At 40.1% G+C, this 27,952-nt stretch overlaps 1 protein-coding gene across 1 annotated transcript in view; it reads right to left on the reverse strand.

Moving 5' to 3' along the window:
• The window catches only part of MYO7A (myosin VIIA), a 150,777-nt gene that overhangs the window by 30,408 nt on the left and 92,417 nt on the right, over positions 1 to 27,952 (reverse strand). Inside the window, exons 28-35 of the mRNA XM_027848154.1 lie at positions 27,407 to 27,580; positions 24,376 to 24,603; positions 21,563 to 21,733; positions 13,904 to 14,021; positions 10,585 to 10,711; positions 9,275 to 9,444; positions 3,162 to 3,352; positions 651 to 775 (exon numbers count right to left, since the gene is read on the reverse strand). Coding sequence (XP_027703955.1) covers positions 651 to 775; positions 3,162 to 3,352; positions 9,275 to 9,444; positions 10,585 to 10,711; positions 13,904 to 14,021; positions 21,563 to 21,733; positions 24,376 to 24,603; positions 27,407 to 27,580 — 1,304 coding nt within the window. The remainder of the gene's footprint in view (positions 1 to 650; positions 776 to 3,161; positions 3,353 to 9,274; positions 9,445 to 10,584; positions 10,712 to 13,903; positions 14,022 to 21,562; positions 21,734 to 24,375; positions 24,604 to 27,406; positions 27,581 to 27,952) is intronic.

The raw sequence follows: 27,952 nt of genomic DNA on the forward strand, positions 1-27,952 counted from the left end.
CAATGGGTAGGTCACTTAGCTTCTAAATGCCCAAGACATGTGAACTAGGATTTCTCTGCTAGGTCCCAGGGCTTCTGATCTCTGAAAGCAAAAGGAGTCCCCACACTGGGAGCTACCTACAATGAGCACTACATAGATCATTCTGGTAATAAGAAGAAGAATTAACATTTATATAGAGTTTTGAGGTTTTCAAAACACTTTACATACATTATTTCCTTTCATCCTCACATCTACCCTGTGAAACAGGTGCTATTATTATCTGCTGCCATTTTACTAATGAGACAGAATTCAAACCCAGCTTTTCCTGAATCCAGGTCTTTTGCTCCCAAGTTGCCCATCTAACCCATCCCACCATTCCTGTATAGATACCTGGCATCTTAAAAATGTACTGGGGCAGTTACGTAGAGCAGTGAATAGAGCACCGGCTCTGGAGTCAGGAGGAACTGAGTTCATATCCGGCCTCAGACACTTCACACTTACTAGATGTGTGACCCTGGGCAAGTCACTTAACCCCAGTTGCCTTGCCAAAAGAAAAAAAAAATGTACTCATATTGCAGGTCTAGAAGGTGTTGGAATACTAGGGTCTGGGATCATATTCCCAGTGAAGGGAAAGGCCTATGCCTGCTAGGCTTGGGGTTAGGGACCAATACCTGAAGTAATCATAAGAGAACTCCTCTAGTGTGTAGGGCTTCACTCGTACTTCAGGCTCTGCCATATGCAGCTGGGAAAGGCGGATAATGTCTTGTCTCTGGTCTGGGGTCATCGTGATTAAGGCCTAAGGAACCAAGAGCCTTATGTTAATTCTGTCCAGGGCACAAAGGCCTGGAGGGACTGTGATCTGCCTTGGCAGAGGGAGCACTATCTTGGATGAAATCACCTGGCTACCAAGTCCTAGGCAAGGGTACAAGACCCTGAGCCCAGGCACTGCAAAAGGAGGGAAGGGAAAGCAAAGAGAAGAAGAATCATTTCTACCTCCAAAGGAATTCTTAGTCTATTGGGGGGTCTAGAAGTAGAATGTAAGCTCCCTGAGAGTAGGGACTGTCTCATTTTTGTATATGTATCTCCAGAGCCTAGCACAGTGCCAGGTACACCACAGGTGCATCAAAAATGCCTGTAAATGGACTGACGGACAAAGAGCACACAAGGTACTTTAATATAAAATATAATAATCCTCCAAATCTAGGCTACACCTTTAAGATGAGATTTTTTCAAAAAGGAAAAAAAAATGACAAAGCTTCCATTTCTTCTACAGTGAGGTCCATTCAATGGAACCAGGTCAGGATGGCCATTCCTGGTTCTGGGTAACCCATGGAAGCTTAGTGGTGGTGGTGGTGGGGGTTCTTCTGTCCACGTATCTTATCTCTAAGGGGTTTGCACTTTGAGGTGATAAAGGCTCTCCTTGCTGGATGCAGAAGATCTCATGATTCAGTAGATCTACAAAAGGAGCAATGTGGCCCTCTGCCTCTCTCTTCCTTTCCAGCTATAAATCACATCAAGGCTGTTGGGAGCTGCTTCTTGATATTCAAACAGAGAGAGGGCAGCTTGCCCTGATCCTCTTTCCTTCCTATCACGATTAGCACATGGCATCTAACAGCACATGCCCTGACAAAGAAAGCCTGGGTCTAGGTTTGGGCTGTGTCTCTGGTGCTTCTGATCTTAGGTTCAGGATGGACACGTCCAGGCCTGGAGGAGACCTCATGATATCAAGAGGTCCAGAAGGGGAGCAGAAGCAGGCTGGCATCAAAGAAGGAGTCCTTGGCAACTACTCCACCACTCTTGAAGAGGACTTACTTACTCACTAAAAGTTATTTATGACCCTAAAATCAATACTTGCAGCACTTTTGTGATCATTTTGTAGACATGCGTAGAGGGGTGAAAAATTTGAGTCGCCTACACACATTCCTATTTGCTGTTGAACAAAGCTATTCTCTGCCTTCTTGTTTTAGCTTTCATATTGTTAACATGTCCTTTTCATGGTCTATTTAGAACCAGATTTTCCATAATTTTGTGCTTTTTGTTAGTGATTTCTCTATTTAAAATGGCCCCCAGGCATAGTGCTGAAGTGATGTCTAGTGTTCCTAAGCTGTGCCTTATAGAGAAAATGCGTGTGTTAGATAAGCTTCATTCAGGCATGAGTTGTTGTGCTGTTGGCCATGAGTTCAGTATTAATGAATCAACAATAGATATATCTATATTTTATATCTCTATCTCTTTCTATCTGTATCACAGTTGATTCTCATCATTTACAGTAGTTATGTTTTATATGTTTATATTTATGTTATATACATACATATATCATATATATTTATTCTGCACAAACATATACATGCATGTTGTCTCCCAAATTAGAATGTAAGCTCACTAGGAGTCTTATGGGATCTTTTCATTTGTTGTACATGTAGCACAGTGCCTACTACAGAGTAGGTGCTAAATACATGTTTGCTGATGGACTGGATGAGTGATTGTGGGATCTGCATATATTCTTTGGGGTCAGGAGTACCCACATGGATGAAATCATGGCTCCTAGAAATAATGAAGTGAGAATTTTTAGTGAAAGTGTGCATCTTAAAAAATAGTTCTCTCAATCTAAATAAATTCCATTTTAGCATCATTTTTACTGGCATTTTCTTACTAAATCAGTGCCCTTGAATTTTGTACAGGCCAGATTTGGGGGGAAAGGATAGCTCATATTTGAAACAAAATAATAGAACACAATAATTGCCTGAGAGGGATACAAACAAAAGCTCTGAGATCAGCTGGGGGAGAGAGATCTACTGACTGGAGGGATCTGGAGAGGCTTTGAGGAGCCATGTAGTTAAACTATACTATACTATACCCTTTCAGCATAAAGAGCATTGTGTTTGGAGCCCTAAGACCAGGATTGGAATCCTGACTCTGTGACTTTAAGAGAGTCTTCTAACCTCTTTAGGGCTTCAATTTCCTCCTCTGTGAAGTGAAGGGGTAAGACAAGGTGATTTATAAAGTCCCTTCTAGTGCAAAATCTCACAATCCTATGAGATTAGGGGTGGGGTGGGGAGGCATTACAGCCCTAGAAAACTGAACAAAAGCAAGGGGCCCAGACTTCCTAAGCCCTCAAGACAGTCCACTTCCCCCAGGGCCACACCGCTCCCCATACTTTGCCAACCTGTCCCAATACCTACCACAATTTCCCGAGAAGGTGCCGTGGCTGTGGGCATTACGTACACACAGTCCGTAGGGAAGTCTCCTCGTATCTTGGTTCTCTCATTCACTCCATTGGCCCAGCCAGAATTCATGACGTGCTCACCAGTATCGTGGTCCAGGATGATGAGGTCTCCCTTCAAGAAGCTGAGGAAACCAGACTCTTCGCCCACTGGAGGTAGAACAGGAACAGAAAATAGGAGCTGGAGGCCTGGGGGTTCTCGGGACCCTGACTTTACTTTAAGATCCAAGACAAGTAAGTAGAAAGTAAGAGGGATCTCAAGCCACTGCATCCATGTGACCTATACACTTGGTTACTGAAAGCTCTGGCAGACGTGATGGCTCACTGTCAATGATCATTGAAAGACTGCGGGGAACTATCACCAGATTACCAAAAGCAGATATCATTAAAAAAAAAAAGGTGTTGGCAAATGATAGGCCTATGAGCTTGTTTTCAACCCCTGACAAAATTCTACAATGCTTTATTAAGGGAGCATCAAGAAAAGAAAGCTATGATCACAAATCCAACATGGCTTCATTAGGAACAGCTCATGACATGTGTTGACTTTCAGGCATTTTTTTTTTTTAGCCAGGAGAAGTATTAAAAATAGTTTTCTTAGATTTCACCACCACTAATTAAATAAATAACAGGTCATCCCAAATTAATCATATTTCCTTTTTTGACAAACTACCTTATATTCAACTACTTGGTATCTCTTTGTATTTATTTACTTTTTATTTTGCTGTATATATTTTAATATATACTTCTTATCTCTCTCATTAGATTGTTAACTCACTGTGAGAAGAGATTGTTTCATTCTTTGTACTTGTATCCCTAGAGCCTAGCACAGTGCCTGGCACACAGCAGGCACTTATGAAATGTTTGTTGATTGATCAGGGGTAATGCTGTAGCTATGGTTTACCTAGATTTCAGCAAAACATTTGAAAAAGTGTCCCCCATGGTATTCTTGTAGAAAAAACAACATTGCCATGTGTGGGCTAGATAATCATACAATCAGGCATACCTGGAACTAATTGAATGGTTAGACCCAAAAAGTTGTCATTAATGGTTTGATGGAAGCTCGGCAGGAAGTCTCCAACAGATCAGCCCAGAGATCTTTGCTAGTCACTGTATTGTTTAAATCTTAATAAATTACTTGGATAAAGGATTATCAAGTTTGCAGATGACACAAAGCCAAGAGGGATAACCAATAACTACTTCTAAAAAGATCTCAACAGGCTAGAAGGTAAAATTGAATAGAGACAAATGTAAATTTTCCAACTTGGGTTCAAAAAGTCAACTTCACAAATACAAGATGGCAAGAGGGAAGGTTAGATAGTAGTTTATTTGAAAACTATCTGAAGTCTCAAAAATATCAAAGAAAATAGAAAAGGACCTATTTGTACAAAAATATTTATAGCAGCTCTTTTTGTGGCGGCAAAGAATTAGAAATTGCAGTGATGCCCATCAATTGGGAAATGACTGAAGATGTTGTAGTATACGAATGTAATGGTACGCTTTTGTGCTATAAGAAATCACAAGCAAGCAGCTTTTAGAAAAACATGGAAAGATTTACGTGAACTGATGAAAAGTGAAGTTAGGAGAACATTGTACACAGTGACAGCAACAATGTAGAATGAACAGCTATGGTGACTTAGCTATTCTCAGCAATGCAATGATCCAAGACAATTCCAAAGGACTCATGAGCAAAAATGCTATCCACATCCAGAGAAAGAACTGATCGAGTCTGAATGCAGATCAAAGTATACTATTTTCACTTCATTTTTTCATGTTTTTTCCCCTTTGGTCTGTTTCTTCTTTGACACCATGACTAATAAGGAAATATGTTTTACATGATTCCACATATATAACCTATATCAAATTGCTTACCATTTTAGGGAGGGGGGACTTGAAGGAGAGAGAAAATTTGGAACTCAAATTTAAAAAAAAAGTGTTAAAAATTGTCTTTACATATAATTGGAGAAAATAAAATACTATTTAAAAAATGAGAACTATCCAGAGCATAGTGAGTTGCTTTAGGACATGCTGGAATCCCCCTCACTTGAGATCTCCAAGCGAAGACTGAACACTCCTTGTAAAGTATGTTGTAGAGTAGATTCTTGTTAGGCATAGGTTAGACTAAAGGCTCTTTTAAGTCTCTCCTAATTTTGAGATTCTGGGGTTCTCAGACTAATAAAGGGGAAAGAACTATCCCAGGGATGTTTTACAAGACCGAGTTATCTTGTTATCCTTTGAAAGGAGCAAATGTTGTTTCCAAGGTAAAGAAGGCAGGGCAGTGATAGCAGGTCACCTGAACTGTGGAAATTGAAAGCCAGCAGCTGTGTTCCAGTAATATCCCTAAGGATGGAATCAAACTCTACCAACCTGGAGCTGTCTACAATTAATACATAGAGACAAGAAGAAACAAGGCGTCTTTGCTGGTGCCTTAGAAGCTGACTTAACAAAAGATGGAGGTAGCCAATGCTAGAGGGGTTGTGGAAAGACAGAAACACTAGTGTACTGTTGGTGCAGTTGTGAGCTTGTGGAAAAAAAAAACCACTTTGGAAAGCAATTTGGAATTATGCTAAGAAAATGGCTAAAATGTCCATACCCTTTGGCCCAGAGATCTCACTGCTAGATACATGCCCCAAGGAGGTTAAAGACAGAAAGGTCCCATATGCACCAAAACATTTATAGCAGCACTTAGATGCTCAGCGATTGAGAAGTCGCTAATGGACTATTAATGTGGTATAAGAAACGATGAATACAGACAAGCATGGAAAGACATACGAGAACTTTTGGAAAGTGAAGTAAGTAGAACCAAGAAAACAATATACATAATGACTGCAACAATGTAAATGAGAAGAATGACAACCTCGAAACAAATGAAACTGAACATTTGGAAATTATGTGACCAAGCTTGGCCCCAGAAAAGAGATAGGTGAAGGTAGCTCCCCTCCCCTCCTTCTATGCAGAGGTAAGGGACTATGGGTATAGAACATTGCGGATGATGCCAGACTTTTTTGATCTGTTGGTTAGTTTGGCTAAATTGTGCCCCTCCCTTTTTTGATTCTTTGGTATTGGGGACAGCTCTTTGGGAGATGCAGGTAAAGTGAAAACAAGAGTTATCAAAATGTATTTAATTTGAAGAACTGGTCCATTATACTGTACTGCTAGAACTATCTGCCACTAGAGATGAGAATGTGTGAATATATGCATGTGTGTATAAGTGATACTGAGACCTAGGTGAAGGAGTGGCTGCCCCACCCACCCCATCTGTCATTCTTATTATGTTCCTTTGTGTTTTGCTTGTTCCTAAAGAAGTCTGGGGCATTAGACTGTGAGCTGCCCAAAGTCTTCAACATAGATAATGCGATCTTCCAAATAGAGTGGTAATGATGATGGACTATCTTGTCAGAACTCTTAAAAGTATTTGTAAATGTGCATTTTTTGTTTTTGTTATTAAAAAGGCAGGCAGGTGATGCAGTTGAGCGCTGGACTTGGAGTGAGACAGATGTGAGTCCAAATTCTGCTTCAGACACTTACTGACTCCGTGACCCTAGGTAACTCATCTGACCTCTGCCTGCCTCATTTTCCTCATCTGTAAAATGGGAATGATAATAGCACCTACCTCCTGGGATTATTGTGAGGATCAAATGAGACAATATCTGTAAGTGCTCTGGAAACCTTAAAGAGCTTTATAAATGCTAATTATTGTTATTATTAAGTTGACATCTTAGACATTGACATAACTAAAGAACTAACACATGTGGTGGGCTTCCCCTCCACCTGTTTTACAAAGTGAGCAACAATTCTATATTATTATGAATAGCAATAACTCACACTTACAGCTATAGAGTTTATAAAATACTTTCCACACATTCAAAAACATTTCTATACCTTCCCTGAGGGTCAGTGCCAGAAGTCCAAGGATCCTAATGAGAACTATCTTACATTTCTACAGCACTCTCAGATTTTCAAAGTAATTCTTACAGAGTAACTCTGTGAGGTAGGTAATAACAACAACAACAATAATAATAATAACAGTAACAATAACAATACTTTGTTATTTGGTCATTTTCAGTCATGTCTGACTCTTTACGACTGCCATTTGGAGTTTTCTTGGCAAAGATATTGGAGTGGTTTGCCATTTCCTTCTCCAGCTCATTTTACAGATGAGGAGACTAAGGCAAACAAGGTTAAGTGACTTGCCCAGGGTCACACAGCTAGTAAGTGTCTGAGACCAGACTGAATTCAGGAAGATGAGTCTTCCTGAATCTAGACCCGGCACTCCATCTACTATGCCACCTAGTTGCCCTACAAAAAAAAAATAATAATAATAATAACAATAATAATAATAATAATAATAGTAATAATAAAACTAGCATTTGAAGGTGGTTTACAAAGCACTTTATAAATATTATTTAATTTCATCTTCACATAAACCCTGAGTGGTAGGTGCTATTATTATCCCCATTTTACAAATAAGAAAACTGAGGCAAGCAGAGATTAAATGGCTTGGCTAGTGTCACACAGCTAGGAAATATCTGAGATAGGATTTGAACTCAGGTCTTCTTGACTCCAAGTCTAGTGCTCCAGCTACTGTGCCACCCACCTAGCCACTGCAGTTATATCATACTACCCTCAGAATCAATGGGGCCCTACCACTTGCCTTTATCTCACTTCCTTCCCTACTTCTCACCAAATTGTTTGGTTGCTTTTTACCAGCCTCTCAGGTCACATCTCACGCTACAGCAAGACAGTGCAAGGAGGCTACTAATACAGACAGGAATACCTATGGTCAGGAAAAGTTCTGGCAAAATGGCTCTGCTTCCTCTGTGGAGGTGATTAAGAGGAGGGTCTAAGAGTTAGCAGCAGCAAAGAATGTTGTGATGCTCGTGATATGGACACTGAGTATTTATTCTGGTGGGAACCAGGGAAAGCTGACTTTCTTTAGCCTCTCTCCAGACCATTTCATAGGTGACTGACTGGTCACAAGGCAGGGGAAGCTCATGACATTCCAGCCCTCATGGTGGTCTGTGGCTTCTTTCCTCCTTGGTGATTTTGTGTGTTTCCATGGGAATTGAGCCCCAGGGAGGCTGACTCTTTCTGTGAATTCCTGGAAGATGAGCACAGTCTGGGGAAAGCTTATGTCATCTTCCTGGGCAGCAGGGAGGCGTTGGGGAAACAGCCAGCGCTGCTTATATCAGAAAAGATCACTTGGGTGAGTCCTGATCTGGATGCTGCTGGCAGGATGTGTGCATATCTGGGCGAGGAAGACATCTCGTGGCTGCTTCTAAGAGTTAACTAAGAGTTAACTAAGAGTTAAGTGATTCTTTGGTTCGTGGTACAGGGCAAAGCATACTGCTTTGGGAGTCAGAAGACTTGGGTTCAAATATTAGCTAAACTAATCACTACCTGCGTGACTCAAACTCTCTGGGCCTCAGTTTCTTCTTTTGTAAAATCAAAGAATAGGACTAGATGGTGTTATTTCCATTTCCCTGCCTCTAGTTGAGTGGAATATAGTTAGTTAGAGAGGCACGGGGAGAGAGTTTAGGGTAGGGGGCACAGCTTAAGCAAAGGCAAGAAGGTGAGAATGAGTTTGGTATGTATGTGTGTGTATGTGCAAACACCTACACATATATGTGCGCATATGTATGTGTGTGATTGGAGTAGGAGGTGGGAAACAGGGGTGGTAGGAAGCTAAGAGGACCTAGGGAAAACAAGGGAAGTACAGTAGAAAGAGTACTGTAGTAGAAATCAGTCCTATCATGGGCTCTGACGCCAGTTGGGCAAGTGATTTCTCTGAACCTCCATTTCTTCATCTGCAAAATGGGATAATAATCCTTGTACAAACTACCCACAGGCTGGTTATGTTAAAAAAAAAAAAACACATTATGGAGTCAGGGTCTATAAAATGTAAGTTGTCATTGTTCTCATTATTCTTGTTATGAGGAGTAGGGGGCATTTTCTGAGAGCTAGGGGGCATTGGTCCAGGACGGAAGGGTATATCATGGCACCCAAACCCCTTTGGATATTCCCACTTGGTCCCGGCCCTTTTGTGCAGGGGGAAGGGAAATGCGGTTCACTCACCAGGGTTGGGGTTGTCTTGGAGAGCGACCACAAATTTAGACCTCTTCCGCAGCCCCTCCAGGAAGGTGACCACCAGGTCTCGGATGTCCTCAGCATTACTGGAGGTAAAGGTATACTCATCCCCCTTGATGGTGGCCAGTGTGAAGCTCTGAGACTGCAGCTTCCCGCCACTGCAAGAGAGAGCACGGGCAGTTCCTGAGCCTCACAATGAACCTCTGGGCCCAAAAGTCTGTCATTGCTAAAGTGGGGTCACCACACTTCGAGGCCTTCGTGTGCTCGTTTTAGGCATTAGCTGAGGAGAATCACATACAGGTCATAAATTTAGAATCAGGAAGGACACCAGAGGTCATTGGGTTCAGTCTCCTTTTATAGGGAGTAGAGGCTCAGGAGGAAGTAAACTATCACTGAAAACCTTCAAGTGAGGGCTAAATTAGGGATGTTGTAGAGAAGGAACCCCTTCAACTACGGATCAGATCAGATGCCCCCTGAGGTCCCCTCTGACTCTGGGACTAGAACCCAGATCCCTGACTCCCAGGCCTGGGCCAATTCTGCTGCTATGATCAGAAGGAACCTTTTATAATGTAAACCATCTTCTGCAGATTAATTTTTCTAAATCAGATTTTCTTAAAGTGAGGCACACCCACAATTCAGAACTAGACCCAAATAAGAGAAATTAGAAAGAAAGAGTTTTTGGCTCAATATAAGGAAAAACTCATTGACAATTCAAGCTGCCACAGAATGGAATCAGTTGCTTTATAAAGTGGCGAGTTCTCAATCACCAGAGATGAGCACCAAGCGCTCATCTGAGGGCCCTCCTAGCTCTGAGAATCTGTCTATATGGTTACAGAAATTGTATCTCTCTCTCTCTCTCTCATTCTCATTTTCCTTTCCTTTCCATTCTCTCTGTTTTTCTGTCTCTTTCTTTCCCTGCTCTCCCTGCTTCCTCTTCTTTCTCTCTGTCTCTCTCTTCTCTGTCTCTGTTTCTGTGTCTATCCCTCTCTGTCTCTCTCTCTGTCTTTCCTCTCTCTCTTCTCTGTTTCTCTCTCTGTCTGCTCTTCCTCTTTCTCTCCTCTCTGTCACTGTCTTTCACTGTTTCTATGTTTCTCCTCTGTCTCTCTCTTTGCTTATCTTTGTCTCTATCTCTTTCTGTTTCTTTCTCTTTATCTCTGTGTGTCTCTGTTTCTCTCTCCGTCTCTGTCTCTCTCTGTCTGTCTGTCTCTCTCCCTCCCTTCCCTCCACCCCCATCTCGCTGGCCTGCCAGTTGGGCTACCTCTCCTTGCGTGTTCCTGCCCCCGTCCCTACGTCCTCACCTGCTGCTGGACACAGCCATGATTTCAGGGTAAGACAGCTCCAGCAGAACCTGTTCTTGCTCATCCACAAAGTAGACGCCCGTCCAGTTGACAGCAACAATGACATCATTCTTGGGCAGGCTGGGCCCTGGGTTGGAAATAGTATATAGTATAAGTAATAATGATGATGATGGCAATACTACTAATAATAGAAAAATCAACTTTAGGAACTGGGAATGTTTAGCCTGGAGAAGAGAAGACTTTGGGTAGATGTGAATATTGTCTTCAAATATTGGAAGGCCTGCTAGGTAGGAGAGGGATTAGTTTTATTCTGCTTGGCTCTGGACAGCAGAACTAGAAACAATGGGGAGAAGTTATAAGGAGGTAAAATTCAGCTCAATATGGGAAGAAATTCCTAATCACTCACCCAATCAATCAACAAACATTTATTAAGTGCCTACTATATGCCAGGCACTTACTGTGCTAAGTGATTGGGACATAAATAAAAAGCAAAAACAATTCCTGCCCTTAAGGAACTTGCATTCTAACGAGGAGACAATATGTTTGTAACAGGCATATATAAGATGCGTACAGAGTAGAGGGAGGGTAACCTTAGAGGGGAAGGCACTAATAGCTGGGGGGAGGAGGGAGAAGGCTGGAAAGACTCTCATGAAGAAGATGGTATTTGAGTATCAAGGAAAGCCAGGGATTCTAAGAGGCAAAGGTGAAGAGAAAATGCACTCCTAAGATTTGGAGCTGGTCAGCAATGGAACAGGCTGCCTTAGGAGTTACTGAGTTCCCTATCCCTAGAAGTATTTAAGCAGAGGCCGGATGGCCATTTGTTAGGTTTCTGTAAAAGGAATTCCTGTTCAGGTATGGTTTGGACTACCTCTGAAATCCTTTTCAAGTAGAGTCTATGAGGCCAATATCAATTTGATAGATGGAAAAATGTCCCAACCATTACTGCTGCCCAAATGTGGAATGACTTGCCTCATAAAGTAATGAGTTCCCTGTCACTGGAGGTCTTCCAGCACATTGAACTTGGTGAAATCTGAGGTAATCCCCAACTCTGAAATCCTACAATTCCAATAATAACTCCACCCACATTTGTAGGTAGTATGTTTCAGTTTACAAAGCTCTTTTACACCCATTATCTCACTTGAGCCTGCCAATAACCCCACGAGTAAGGAAGGGCAGAGGAGGAAAACTGTGGGTCAGAGACATTAAGGGTATTCTCCAGGAACGCAGAGTGTATTTGGGATAGAACTGGGATTATTATTGACACTGAATCGAGGTTTGTTGTCCCCTCTCACCCCTCAGGACCCAAACTTGCCTCCCTTAGGTACCTAGGGTAGGGAAACTGGTCATCTGCTTGGCCCTGGGTTATAGCAGCTAGAGATCCAAGCATTTAGGAGAGGTTCTGAAAGACCCTAAAGAGCAGACAACAAGGGCTCAGAAGTAATGGCCTAGGGCCATTCAGTGCAGACATAAACAGGACTCACTAGGCCCTTGAGGTCTTTGCTGGATCAAACCATACATGGTAATGGAGGTTCACAATAATGATCTGGGGTCTTTCAAGGACAAGAAAAATTGTGATCAATACTCTCTGGTTATCATAAATATTTTAACACTTTAAGGATCTATGAATTCTTCAGTGTGGTCCTCCCTTTAACAACACATATCGTAGGCCCTCTGGGAGTTAATAGGCTGTTTTTAAAGAGTCACTATGGCTGAAAATTCCAAAAACATCCAACAACTTGGTTCAAGACTAGTCCTTGAATGAATGACAAGCACATAGACCAGACCCATACTCAAAGTATTCCTAGTTTGGTCGGGCCTGACTCAGCTTCTGTCCTACAGGCATCAATTTTTAAGAGCTCATGGTCACCTCCATTGGATAGAGTGCTGGATTTGGGTTCAGATCTTGCCCTCTGATATTTACTGTGCAACCCTAGTCATTTATCATCTCTGGGTCTCAGTTCCTTATCAAAAATATGAGAAACTGAAGTTCCTCTAAGTTCCCTTCCAGCTCTAATCTCTTCTCAGTTCTCATCCTCCTTGATCCCTCCACTACATTTGACACTGTTGGCCATTCTCTCCCCCAGGAAACTATTTCTCCTCTGGGTTGTCAGGACATTGCTCTCTCTTGCTTCTCCTGCCTTTCTGACCAATCCTCCTCAATCTCCCTTTGATGATCCATCATTAGGTCATATAGCCTGACTCCTTTTCTGTCTTATCTCTACATTGTCATCCTCTCTGATTGGTTCAATTATTATCTCTGTGTAGATGGCTCATGGATCTCTATCTCCAGCCCGAGTGTCTTTATTAAGCATCATGAATTTGCATCATGAACTGCCTACTGGAAATTTCCATCGGTGTCCCAATGACATCTCAAACTCAACGTTTCTAAAACTGACCTCTTTGTCTTATCCCCCAAACCCTCCCTTTTAAACTTTGTGATTTCTGTTGAGAGCACTGCCATCCTCCCAGTTACCTGGGTTTGCAACCTCAGTGTCATCTTTGCTCTCACCTAATCCATACATTCCACACATCAGTTGTCAAAACATTGTCCTTTCTATCTCCACAACATCTCTCATGTAAGTCCCTTTCTCTTCACTCACAGATACTATCCTAGTTCAGGGCCTCATTACCTCACCTAATTTGCATCCCGCCTCAAGTGGATGGGTCTTCAATCCATCCTTCAAATAGCCACCAAAGTGATTTTCCAAAAGCACAAGTCTAATCATGACACCTTCTGGTGCTCAATAAACTCTAATGGTTCCCTATTGCCTATAGGAGTAATTTAAAGTTTTTCAAAACTTGGCCCCTTCCTATGTTTCCAGTCTTCTTATACATTATTCTCTGCCTTACACTCTGAGATCCAGTCATTCTGGACTAGGCACTGTTCCATACACATAACATTCCAACTTCATCTCCTACCTCCATGCCTTTGTATTGGCTGTACCTCATGCATGGAATGCATTGCCTCCTCACTTCTGCTTCTAGGAATCCCTGGTTTTCTTCTAGACCTGGCTCAAGTGCCAGGATGCTTGTACAAGTGTTTGTAGATGATTGCTTTTCTGATCTCTCAAGCTGCTTTTGTTTTTCTCTAACCACCTTGTACCAGTTTTATATGTATTCGTGTATATTCTTTTGTACTTAAATGTGCGATCACCCCAGTTTTTGTATCCCCAGCACTTAGCACAATGCCTGGTATATAATAGGCACTTAATAAATGTTTGTTGATTGATTGACTAACTCAGACAAAGAGAGATCCTTTCATCCCTGAACTTCTGTCTCTAGATTCAGGGATAGGGAGAGAGGAGCCTAGAAATGTTACCTGAGAACTTAAAGGCTTCATAGAATCTAGAGAAGAGCAAAGGCCACTTGAAACGTGCAAAGTTCACTACGTCTTCTTTGACTTTCTGAGGATCTGTTCTCCTATGGGCATAAATCCCCTGTGGCAGAAAGGAAAGACCATAAGATACATACATATACACTATACTGGGAACCTCATTTGACATTTGTTGGTTCTTATTTGATGAAAAAGCTCAAAATTCAGTAATATTTGCAGAAAAACCTAGAATGATAATGAAGTAATGTTCATTCTTTTTCTCATCTTTGTCAGATTCATCATCTTCACCACCACCATCATCATCACAGTCATCAGCATCACTTTCATCACCACCACCATCCCCACCATCATCATTACTATCCCTGTCATGGTCACCGTCACCAGCAACATCATTTTGAACAACACCATCTCCACCATGCTCACCATCACTAGCATCATTGTTTTTACCATCACCATCACCACCACCATTTTCCTCATCATAATCTTCACTGCCACCACCATCATTATTATCACCATCATTACCACCCTACTTATCCTCATCATAACCAATACCAGCAGCAGCATCTTCAGCAACATCATCCCCACCATCACTAGTATAATTGTATTTCCCATCATCACCACCACCACCACCACCATTCTTCTCTTTCTCATCTTCACCACCACCAACATTATTATCATCATTTATTACCGCCATATTTATTCTCAGGGCAGCTAGGTGGCTCAATGGATAGAGCACTGAGCCTAGAGTTAGGAAGACTCATCTTTGTGAGTTCAAATCTGGCCTCAGATACTTACTAGCTGTATGACTTTGGGCAAATTACTTAGCCCTGTTGGCCAGTTTCATCATCTATAAAATGAGTTGGAGAAGGAAATGGGCAAACCACTTCAGTATCTTTGTCAAGAAAACCCCAAATAGGGTCATGAAGAGTCAGACACAACCGAAAAATGACTGAACTGATATTTATTATCATCTTAACCAAAAGCAGCAGCAGCATATTCAACATCCTTATCATCATTACCCAACCATGATCATTATCATTCAGAGCCATCACCATAAATATCACTAACACTATCATCATCATCAATAACATTCAATAACAACAGTTATGCAACAACTTATGTTTCCTTAGTGATTTTTTTTACTTTCCAAAGCCCTTTCAGCAATATGTCTCATTTTCATTCTCTGAATTTCTTAGATCTATGCTATCTTTGTTTTCCATTTCCAAATGGTTTTTGGGGCAAAGTGAAGATGGTGGGAGGCAGCTAGGTGATGCAGTGGATAGAGCTACAGCCTTGGAGTCAGGAGTTCAAATCTGGCCTCAGACACTTGACATTAGCTGTGCGACCCTGGGGAAGTCACTTAAGCCTGATTGCCTCACCAAAAAAAAGCAAACAAAACAAAACAAAAAAAGTGAAGATGGTGGAATGAGATCCAATGTTTTTGCCTAACTCTCCCAACATGCCCCCTCTACAACAATCTAGAATATGCACCAATTCAAATTTCTGATCAAGAAAACCAAGAAAAAGTCACAATGAATCATTTTTCTAGCTGAGGGCAACTTAGGAAGACAGACGGATCTCTCAACACCAGGATAAGGGTTGACCAGGAGCACAAAGGAACAGCAGTGATATCACAATAGGCAGAAACAGCAGAGGGACATACAAGTCACACTAGCAGTAGGGAGCAGACCAGCACCTAGTGATGGTAAAGAGACTGAATACTTGAGCAGAAAGAGATCCCAGGGGACCTCTGTACTAGCAGGATGAGGTGCCATCTGGCATCTCTGTCACCCATTACCAGTTTCAGGGCAGAGAGGAGTAGTCATGGTCACAAAGGAGCAGGGGTACTACTTGTGTAAGGAGCAGGGAACAAGTTCCAAAAACTTGGGTGTGTGACTCTGAGCCTGGGAACAGAATGGGGACTCAGTTCTCATCTTTAGTCCCATATGTAGGTCTGCAGTGGAATAAACCAGGACAAAAGACCAAAACCAAGGGAAAGCCAGCAATTCAGTCATTCTGAAGTCACAGAACCTCCCAGCAGGCTAACTGTGACTGAGTCCAGCACCAATCTATTGAAATTCAACCACAGATGATCTAAATGAGGTCAGGAATTTTCAGAGTGCAAACCAGGAGAGTAATAAGCAGACTTCTCCCCAGATCGTACCACTTTGGAAGCACCAAAAACTTATAGGCCCCCATTGTGAGCTATGAAAGCAGTAGGATATAAATGACAGAGGTTCAAGTCAGTAACTCCCTCCAGAGGTGAGCAGAGCTCAACATAACATAGACTCCAAAGTCAAGAAGTAGGCTGGAAAAATGGGCAAACAAAAACAAAAGAACCTGACCATAAACATCCACTATGGTGACAGGGAAGATCAGGACACAAACACAGAAGAAGACAATGACTTGAAAATATCTAGAAGCAAAACCTTAAAGAAAAATACAGATTGGACACAAGCACCCCAAAAGTCCTTAGATTAATTTTTTAAAAAGATTTTAAAAGAGCAAAAAAAACCTTTAAAAATCAAATAAGAATAGTAAAGGATAAATTGGGAAAAGTAATGAGAGCTATACAAGAAAATTTTTAAAAGAGAATTAACAGCTTGGTAAAAGAGATACAAAAATACTAAAGAAAATAACTCCTTAATTAACCAAATTGAAAAAAAAGTACAAAAGATCACTGAAGAAAATAACCTCTTAAATATTAGAACTGGTCAGGTGGAAGCTAATGACTTCATGAGATATCAAGGAACAATAAAACAAAGTCAAAAGAATGAAACAAATAGAAGAAAATGTGAAATATCTCACAGGTAAAACAACTGTCCTAGAAAAATAGATCAAGGAGAGATAACTTAAGAATCACTATACTACCTGAAAGCCATGAATAAAAGAATTTTAGACATCATATTTCCAGAAATTACAAAGGAAAACTGTCCAAATATTTTACAACTAGAGGCAAAGTAGAAACTGAAAGAATTTACTAGTCACCTCCTGAGAGAAATCCCAAAATGAAAACTCTCATGAATATTATAGCCCAAGTTCTGAACTCCCAGGTCAAAGAGAAAATATTGCAAGCAGCCAGAAAAAAATAATTAAAATACCATGGAACTATAGTTAGGCTTACATAAGATTTAGTAGCTACCACATGAAGGAACAGCGGACTTGGATTATGATATGATAGAGGGCAAAGGAACTGGGATTACAATGAATATTAAGCATATGTACCCACTGTCATAGCATGCAAGGTCTTAAAGGAAAAATTAAATAGTAAAACTATACTAGTGGGGGAGGACCTCAATTTATCCCTATCAGATATAGATAAATCTAACCACATAATAAAAAAGAAAGAAGTTAAATAGATAAGTAGATTTTTAGGAAAGTAAGATAAAAATGACCTCTGGAGACTGTAGAATGGAAATAGAAAAGAATATACTAAGCTGTACATGGCACCTTCACAAAAATTGATCATGTCTTAGGTCATAAAAACCTCACAAACAAATTCAGAAAAGCAGACATTTAAACGCATCTTTTTCTGACCATAAAGCAATTTAAAATTTACTTTCAATAAAGGGCCTTTGAAGTACAGATTAAAAATTAATTAGAAACTAAATAATCTAATCTTAAAGAATTGTTGGGTCAAAGAACAAATCATAGACACAGTCACTAATTTCATTAAAGACAATAGCAACAATGAGACAACATACCAAAATTTACAGAATGCAGCCAAAGCAGTACTTATCGAAATTTTTTATCTCTAAACATTTACATCTTTAAAGGAGAGAAAGGGCAAATCAACAAATTAAACATACAACTAAAAAAAAAACTAGAGAATAACAAATTTATAACTCCCAATTAAACACCAAAAAAGAAATCTTTAAAGTCAAGAGAAAGATTAAGAAAATTGAAAGAAAAAAAATTGAACAAATAAATAAAACTAGGAGATTTTTTTAAAAAGAGAGAGATAAATTATTGCTAATTTGATTTAAAAAGAAAATAAAATTACCACTATCAAAAATGAAAAGGATAAATTCATAGCCAATGAAAAAGAAATAAAAGCAATTATTAGGAGCTATTTTGCCCAACTATTTGTCAATAAAACTGACTAAGTAAAATGGATGAATATATACAAAAATATAAATTACCCAGATTAACATAACAGGAAATAGAATACTTAAATAACCCTATCTTAGGGAAAGAAATTAAACAAGCAATAAATGAGCTCCCTAAGAAAATAACCTCAGCACCAGATGGATTTACAAGTGAATTCTACCAAACAGTTAAAGAACAATTAATTCCAAAACATAAATCATTTGAGAAAATAGGTAAAGAAGGATTCCTACCAAATTCCTTCTATGACACAAATATAGTTTTGATACCTAAACTAGGGAAAGCCAAAACAGAGAAAGAAAACTATAAAAAACTAGCAAGGAAATTACAACAATATAGCCCGAAGATCATACTTGATGACCAAGCTGGATTTATACCAGGAATGTAGGACTGATGAAATATTAGGAAAAATATGAGTATAATTGACCATATCAATAAAAAAACAACAAAAATCATGTGATTATTTCAAAAGATGCAGAAAAAGCTTTCAATAAAATTCAATACCCATTCCTATTAAAATACTAGAAAGCACATGAATAAATAGGGCTTTAAAAATGATAAGCAATATCTATCTAAAACCTTCCCAATAAGATCAGGGGTGTAGCAAGGATGTCCATTACCACCATTCTTCTTAAATATTATACAAAAAATGCTAGCTCTTACTTTGATCAAGAAAATGATCCAAGATAATTCCAAACGACTCATGATAAAAAATACTTTCCACCTCTAGAGAGAGAACTGATGAACTCTGAGTACAGATTGAAGCATACTTTTTTCATATTCTTTATTTTTCTTGCTTTTGGGTATGTTTTTTGCAAGATGGCTAATATAGAAATGTTTGGTATGACTTTATATGTATAATCACTATATTGCTTGCCTTCTCAAGTAGTAGGAGAGGGGTGAGCAAAAGGAAAAGAATTTGGAACTAAAATTTTTTTTAAATGAACATTAAAATTTTTTTACATGTAATTGTGAAATATTTAATGAAATAAAATATATTTTTAAATGCTAGCTATAATAATAAGATAAGGAAAAGAAATCTAAGGAACTGGCATAAGCAATGAGGAAACAAAACTATAACTTTTTATAAATGATATGATGGTTTATTTAGAGAACCCTAAAGAATCAACTAAAAAACTAGTCTAAACAATTAACAACTTTAGCAAACTTCTAGGATATAAAATAAGCTCACACAAATCATCAGTATTCCTATATATTACTAACAAAACCCAGCAAAAAGAGATACAGACAATAAAAAATACTTGGGAGTATACCTGCCAAGACACATAAGGAACTATATGAACACAATTACAAAACACTCTTCACACAAATAAAGACACATCTAAATATTTGGAGGAATATTAATTGCTTATGTGTACACTAAGCCAATATAATAAAAATGGCAATACCATCTAAATTAATTTACTTGTTCAGTGCAATCAGACTACCAAAGAACTACTTTATTTGGCTAGAAAAATAGTAACAAAATTCATCTGGAGGAACAAAAGGTTAAGAATATCAATGGAATCAATGAAAAAAATGACAAGGGGGCTTCGTAGTAACAGATCTCAAACTATATTACAAAACAGTAATCATCAAAACAATTTGGTGCAGAATAAGCAACAGGGTGATTGATCAGTGGAATAGATTAGGTACACAATATATAGAAACAAATGAGCATAATAACCTAGTGTTTAATAAAGCAAAGACCCTAGCTTTTGGGCCAAGAACTTATGATTTGGCAAAAACTATTGGGAAAACTGGAAAGCAGTCTGGCAGAAACTGGGCATAGCCCAACATCTCATACTGTATATCAAGATAAGATCAAAATGGGTACATAATTTGGACGTTAAGGGTGGTATCATAAGCAAATTAGCGAAGCATGGAAGAAACCACCCATTAGATCTATGGATGGGGAAGAGTTCATGACCAAACAAGAGATAGAGAGGTTCACAGGAGGTAAAATGGATGATTTTGATTACATAAAATTGAAGTTTTTACACAAACAAAACCCAAATGCAGCTATAATTAGGGGGGGAAGTGTGTAACAAGGTGGGGGGAGGAATCTGTGCAGCAAGTTTCTCTGATAAAAGCCTCATTTCTCACATATATAGGGAACTAAATCAAATTTATAAGAATAAGAGTCATTCTCTAATTGACAAACGGTCAAAAGATATGAACAGGCAGTTTTCAGAGGAAGAAATCAAAGGCATCAATAGCCATGAAAAAAATGCACTAAATCACTAATAATTAGAGAAATGCAAATTGAAACAACTCTGAGGTACCACCTCATACCTATCAGGTGGGCTAAATCACAGAAAAGGAAAATGACAAATGCTAAAGGGAATGTGGGAAAATAGGTACACTAATGCACTGTTGGTGGAGCTGAGATCTAGTCCAACCATTCTAAACAACAATTTGGAACAATTTGCCCAAAAAGCTATTAAATTGTGCACACTCTTTGACCCAGCAATACCACTACTCAGTCTATATGCAGAACAGCTCAAAGAAAAAGGAAAAAGACGCATTGTACAAAATATTTATGGCAGCTCTTTTTATGATGGCTGGCAAAGAATTGGAAACTGAGGGGAAGGCAAATTGATTGGGGAATGGCTGCTCAAGTTATGATGTTTGAACATGATGGAATACTATTGGGTTACAATAAATGATGAAAGGGATGTTTTCAGAAAAACCTGGGAAGACATAAAATGACGCAAAGTGAAGTGAGCAGAGGAGAATGATTTACACAGTAATAGTAATATTTTAAGAAAATCAACTGTGAAATCTCAGTAACTCTGATCAACACAATGACCAATGACAATTCCAAAGGACTCATGATGAAAAATGCTATCTACCTCCAGAGAGAGAACTGATGGACTATGAGTACAGATTGAAGTTTTTTTTCTTTCTTTCTTTTTCCTGTTTTTTTTTTTGACATGGCTGATATAGAAATTTGTTTCGAGTGACTTCATATTTGTAATGAGTTTTGCATTTCCTATCTCCTTGATAGGTGGAGGAGGGGCTGAGAGGAGGTAAAGAATCTGAAACTAAAAATAAAATAAAAATTTAAAAAGTAAGCAAAAGAATACCAAGTAGTTTCCCACTTATGATCATATTTGACCTTGAAAACAATCTCATGAAAAAATAGAACAAGTATCATCGTCTCTCTGTTTCTGTTGAGTAATCGCAAGGATCAGAGAGATGGAGTAATTTGTCCAAGGTCATACTAGTTAACAACAAACCTGAGACTAGAACCCACATTTCTTGAATGCTGATATTTCTGTTGATCTATCCATAGCCGCCACAAGCAGGTATCCTTTCATCTGGAAATCCCAATGATGCCTTCTGACTCTGTTTCACCTGTCACTATCTTGGGGCCTTTACCTGTCTTGCAGACACCCTTCAATCTTTGTTTCTGCCCTCCCAAATGAATCCCATCTCCCTAGATCATTCTGCAACAAGTGTTCTTCCAAGGAAAGCCCCATGCCTCTAAGAATCTTCTCTATCTCCCCAGCTTCCAGAGAACCATCTGCTTACCTTTTTATGAGCAGCAATGGCGAGTTGGGCCCACTTCTCTAGGGTCTTTAGTGGTGTGATCTCCCTGTCTGGGATGTAGGTAGGGACCAGATTCAAGAGTCGTTCCAGGATCATCTCTGACCCATAGTCAACAAAGTACTGCTGGGAAGCCAGTTCTGCCAGGTCGTCTTCCTGGTAGGGACAGAGATAGGGAGGAGAGAAAGAGGTGAAGCCAGGTCCAGCTCAGATGCCTTCTCCTCTGAGAAGACTCTCCTCTGTCCTCCCACCCATTCCGAGTCTCCCTTTCCCCTAATTCTTACGTAATAAGACCTTTACTAGGTTTGTTTGGCTTTTTGGTATACAGCAAACAGAGTGCTAGAGGGCTGTTATTGGGGAGGAGGGACAGAACTGCTGGGCTTAAGGGTGGTATCTATGGTAGAGCTTTTCCCTTTTTTTCCCTTCCATCCTTACCCCTCTCCCCTTGCTTCCCTTCTTTCTCCTTATTGTGTTTTAAACCTTGGACCTGCTATGAATTGACCTAATTTAGGCCTGGCTCACAATAACTTGCATTTATATTGTGCTAATTTATAGCTAAGAAAGCATTCTCCCATGCATGATCTTATCTGATCCTCAGGTAATATAAGGACTATTGTACCCATCCTAAAGATAAGAACACTGAGGCTCAGAAATGGAAAATGAGATGCCTTGAGTCACAAACTGTACCTGGTCAGAAATAATAGAACCCAGGTTTTCTGATTCCTGTCCTTCTGTTCTTTTACAGAATGATTTACTATGAAGCACCCTCAGTGCTGCATAGCAACTGTGGTCAGGATTTGCCTACTGTGGGTAGGGAGAAGGTATCGTCCTGGAGAGTAGGACCTGAGAGACACTGAAAGTGCCTTTGCCATCCCCTACAAGTCTAAAATGCCTCCATGGTCTCACAGAAACAATTCCTATCTATTCAGTGATTTAAGGCTCACAAAATGCTTCCTCACAGCAACCTGTAAGGTAGGAAATGCCAGTATCATTGTTTTCATTTCAGAGTTGAAGAGACAGACTCAGACAGGCACAGGGATGTGCCCAGGGTCCCACAGTCAGGAAGAATTGAGGTCTTTGGACTCATAGCTCTTTTCTTTCCCCCATGCCCTGGCTTTCATTGTCTTGTATTATTCTGCAACGTTTCCGTTTTTGAAAAAAAAATTTCATAATATTTTTGTGAGTCTTATCTCCTGAATTAGACTGCAAGTTCCCTGAGGACAGGGATGACATCATCTCTTAGGCTCCCCTCAGCACAGGACTAAGCATACAAGAGTTGTTTGATGAAGACTTGTTGAATTCAGTTGAAGAGAATGGCCATTTCATTGGATAAGTATTTGAGATCAAATTATGGTTTGCACATGAACTTATTGTGTCACTTTGGGAAGGTCATGGCTCTTACCTGGATCTCCATTTTCTCTTCTGTAAAATGGAAAAATTGGACTAGCTGGTTTCTAAGGTTTCCTCTAGCTCTAATGCCCTTCTCAGCACTGACATTCTATATTCAAAGATTCTTCCCAGTTCTTATAGTCTATGATCTATGGTCTATCAGTTAACAAGCATTTATTAAGCACCTACTATGTGCCAGGCACTGTGCTAAGTACTGCAGATACAAAGAAAGGCAAAAATAATCCTTGCCCTCAAGGAGCGAGACCATAATATGTAAATAACGAAACACATACAAGTTATATGTAGAGTAAATGGAAGGTGATCTCAGAGAGAAATGCACTTAATAGCTGAGGAGGCTTCCTACAGAAACTCAGATTTGAGTTGAATCTTTAAAGAAGTCAAAGATGGACATGAGGAGGAAGAGGAAGCTAGGCACCAGTGCAAAGACACAGAGATAAGAGAAATAGAGTCCTGTATGAGGAACAGCTGGATTGTAGCTGGATTGTAGAATGTGTGGAACGAGTCATATTGGAGAGGGAGGGAGGGGCCAGGGAGTGAAGAGCTTAAAATGACAAGCAGAGAGCTTTATATTTGATTATGGAAGTAATAGGGAGCCACTGTAGCTCAATGATCAGGAGAGTAACATGGTCAGACTTGGAGTAGAGAAAAATCATCTTGGTAGCTGAGTAGAAAATGAGCTAGAGTTAGGAGAGATAAGACCAATTGATAGCTATTGTAAATATCTGAGCAAGAGTGTCTGAACTAGTGTGGCAGCTATGTTAATGGTGAGAAGGGGATGATAGGAGACATGTTGTGAAGGTAGAAATGACAAGATTCCACAATGGATTAGCTAGGTGGGATGAATGCAAGTGAGCAGCAAAGGATGATCTTTAAGTTTAAGTCTAGGTAACTAGAAGCATGCCCAGGCAGGAACTTGAACCCTATCAGGCTCCACCCTTATAGTTTCTATGATTCTTTCTTCAGGTGGCTCTTGGCATAAGTTTTATAAAGTTGCTTTGGGTCTGAGCATTTGACATGGGTACAAAGAAGATGCTAGGTAGCTATGTCTCTGAGAGGGCAGGGACCCCTGGAGCTATACGGAAAGGCAGATGTCAGTATCTATCTGTATTATCTATGTATGTATCTATCTATCTGTAGCAGAAAGTCAGGGGAAAGGGCTGGGCTGGTCAAGTTGCCAGGATGAGAACTGGCCCCAGACTGGGCTAATTAGACACCATTATAGATCTAATCTCAGGGGGGGAAATCTAAGAAAGGAGACAGTCCCTATTCACAGGGGGGAAGCGAGAAGATTCACCTTACCTAGTTTGATCCACACAGCAAACCTTTCCCATCTCTTCCTTCTCATCACCAATGTGTAATAACTCGGAAAAAGAGGTTAGCAGACTTACCTTCTCACACCGGTATTCCCCAAACTTCACCCCCCGGACAATCTGCTGGTAAATGAGGTTGGTGGCCACGCTGTCATCACGGGGGTTGTGCCAGGGTGTAAAGATCTCCTTGCGAAAGAAGAGACGCCAAGGGGCATTGCGCTCTTGGGCTCCCTGCTCCTTGGCATATTGCTCACACTGGGAGATGGCATCCATGACATGGTCATTCCCACTGCCCAAAGATGACACCTGAACAGGGGCAAGACCAGAAGTCCATGTGAGGGAACAGAAGGCCAGGCAAGGTAGACCTTTCAATATGTCATAGATTGCTAACAACAATGATGATGATGACAACAATAATAATAACAGGATTGATGCAGGTACCACCTCCAATATGTATGCAGCCTCTTTGATTCTCACCCACATTTGAAAATGACCTCTCCATCTTCAGATTTTCCTAGACTTCTAGTTATCCTTTGCCTCTTTGACTCACACAGGTTGTCCCAAAAGTCTTAGTGCAGTTTTATACTTTAATAACTTCAGAAGTACAAATACCACACATATACAAAAACAGTATTTGAAAGGGCGATTATTTAAATTTTAACTGCTATGTTTCTTATTGCAATTCCACATAACCACTGTCATATATTGTTCACCACTCTATTCAATTTTTGAACCTTACAAAAAGTTTCAGCAACCGCTACTTAGTGAATGAATGTACTGATTGTAATTGGAGACTTAACATCATCCAAAGAATTAGGCTTTGATATACTCGTGACAGTTTTGTCATCACTCTACAAGAAAAAAACCTAATGGAGAGATCAGGTGATAGAGGTGATCTCCTCTTCCAATCCACTGGTCTGTCATCCAGAAACTTGTACATGCAATCCTTAATGCAGAGTGCCCTGACTAGTTCAAATAAAAATTTAAAATTTATTATTCAAAATTCATAGAACTAAATAAATGTAAGATAAAGTTTAATGAATTTCCAAATGATGGTTTTTGTTATTATGTAGCATTTATATTTCTGAACTTATTCAAGCTAAAAGCTGCACTAAGACTTTTTGGACACCCTATATTATTTGGGTATCCCATGTATTCCATCCTTATCTTAACCTCACAGAGTCTAATCCCTCTCTTCCTTTAAGACATAGCTCAAGCACCATGTTCTGAATGAAGTTTTTCTTTATTCCTACTACCTGTTGGTGTTGTCCCTCCTACATTACCTTGCATTTAATTACTTTTTACATATTTGCATTTATTCATTTGTGCTGTATTTTTTATATGTACTCAGCTTCTTAATTAAAATGAAGCTGCTTATGAGTAGGGATTGCTTCATTCTTTGCATTTGTATCCTCAGTATCTAGTACTTGTTGATTGACTAATTGATTATTCCTACCTAGGGATACATGATACTCTGCCATCACCACCCCTGCCAACCAGTATATAAGCCCTTTGAGGTCACTGCAGATTTTATCACCATATCCCCTGAGCACTCCATCTTACTCATTTTATTGCTACTGTCCCTGCACCCCTCCATTAGGGTATTGAGACCTATTAGACCTAAATAAGAGTTTAGACCCAGTTCGTGAAGGAGAAAACAACTAGAGTGATCTGAACGGAAATGGATTCCCCTGCCCAGATTGCTGGAGGTATCTGAGTCTCATGATCAAGCTACATTCTCATCAGGAGGAGCTGACAACTTCTAGCCCACCTTGTCTTTAAAAGTCCACCAATCAGGGTTAATTTTCACTTGTCAGGGGCATTCCCTTTCCAAAAATATTTAAGACTTTTAGGCTAGCCATGTTTTTGTCTTGGTTGCTGAGAGAAACCACCAACCATTAATTTATTGATTATTAGCTAGCCTAATTAATAAATTAATTATTAATTACCCAGAAACTCTGTCTCTCGAGTTTTTCCATTTGTAAATGCTCTCTATGTGTTACCTCATTTGATTCTCTCTCTGGTTGTTCCCCATGCCTGGAACATTCCCCTCCTCCACTGTGATTATTGACTTCTCTGACCTTCTTTAAGTTCCAACTAAAATCTCATCTTTTACAGAAAGCCTTTACCAGCCCCTCTTAATTCTAGTGCCTTTCCTCTGTGAATTGTTTCCTATTCATCCTGTAAATAGCTTGCTTTGTATAAATCTTTTTATGTTGTCTTTCCCTTTAGATTTTAAGCTCCTTGAGGGCAGAGTCTGTTGTTGCTTCTTTTTGTATCTCTAGTGTTTAGCAGAGTGCCTAGCACATAGTTGGCACTTAATAAATGTTTATTGATTGATTGATCTGCATAATAAGCCTGTGAAAGAGGCATGATTATTGTTTCCATTTTACAGGTGAGGAAACTAAGGTGGAACAGGGTTAAGGGACTTGTGCAGAGTCTCAGAACTAGTTAAGTGTCTTAGATAGGATTTGAACTGGTCTTCCTGACTTCAGGTCCTGTGCTCTATCCACTGCACCCCGTGGCTGTCTCAAAAAACACAAAAAAAGCAAGCACTAACCTAGGATGCATTTCTTTTTCCCTTGAGAGCTTGCAATGAGTTTTTCCTGCATCATCTCATGGGAACTTCACAAAACCCCTGTGAGGCAGGTGATGCCAGCTCCCCCAGTGGGTTTAGCCCAAGAAGTGATGAAGTTAAAAGATCTGCATTCATGCCAGAGTTCTAATTAATCTAATTAATCACATATACTAGCTGTGTGCCAAGATGCCTGACAACAGCAGCAACAGCTGTGTGACCTGGTGAGGTCTCTTCACACTCCCCAGGTTTCAGTTTTCTCCTCTTTTATAAAAGGGGGTGATTTACACTGGTATGACCTACTTCACAAGGGGGCTATGAAAATACCTTGTAACCTGCAAAGAGCTATGGACATGGGAGCTTTTTAGTATTATCCCCATTTTACAAAGGATGAAACTGAGACTCAGACAGAAGTGACTTGCCCACAGTCACAAAGCTGGTGGATGGAGTGCTGGGACCTGAATGCAGCCATCCTGTGTGCATCAAACACACCCTGCCCGCTGGCCTTCTGGTCTGAATCTGAGAAGCACAAACCTTGTCAAACAGTGCAATGTAGAGAGAAAACCCGAAACGGTCCCTGAGTGTTATCTTGTCTGCGAGGGAATTGCAGAGCTCCCGGGCTGTTGTCGCTGAGTCAGCCAAGAGGGTCTTGGTGGTCCCATCCATAAAAGTCACAGGCAACATGATAGGCTTCTTGGATTTCGTAGCCTATGGTTTTTCAGGGGTAAAATGAAACCACAGAAAGTTAGAGCTGAAAGAGACCTTGGAATGGCCTAGGGGTACCCCCTTGAGCATCAAATGTCAGAGTTGAGAGGGACCTTAGAATACAGAATGTCAGGGCTGGCAGGGTCTTAGAACATAGGCTGGTAAGATCTTATTGTGAAAGAAGAACTGCCATAAGGCATTGGGCTCCAGGGCCCCCAGTGTACTGTTCACACTGGAAGGTGGCATTCATGGGGTCCTTCCCACTGACCAAAGATGACACCTGAACAGGGCCAAGACAGGAGATCCTAGAGGGTCTTTAAAACACAAAATATCAGAAGTATAAGAGACTTTAGAACATGGAATATCAGAACCTAG

Source organism: Vombatus ursinus, unplaced genomic scaffold (assembly GCF_900497805.2).
Source record: "Vombatus ursinus unplaced genomic scaffold, bare-nosed wombat genome assembly UNPS02005659.1, whole genome shotgun sequence".
NCBI lineage: Eukaryota > Metazoa > Chordata > Mammalia > Diprotodontia > Vombatidae > Vombatus > Vombatus ursinus.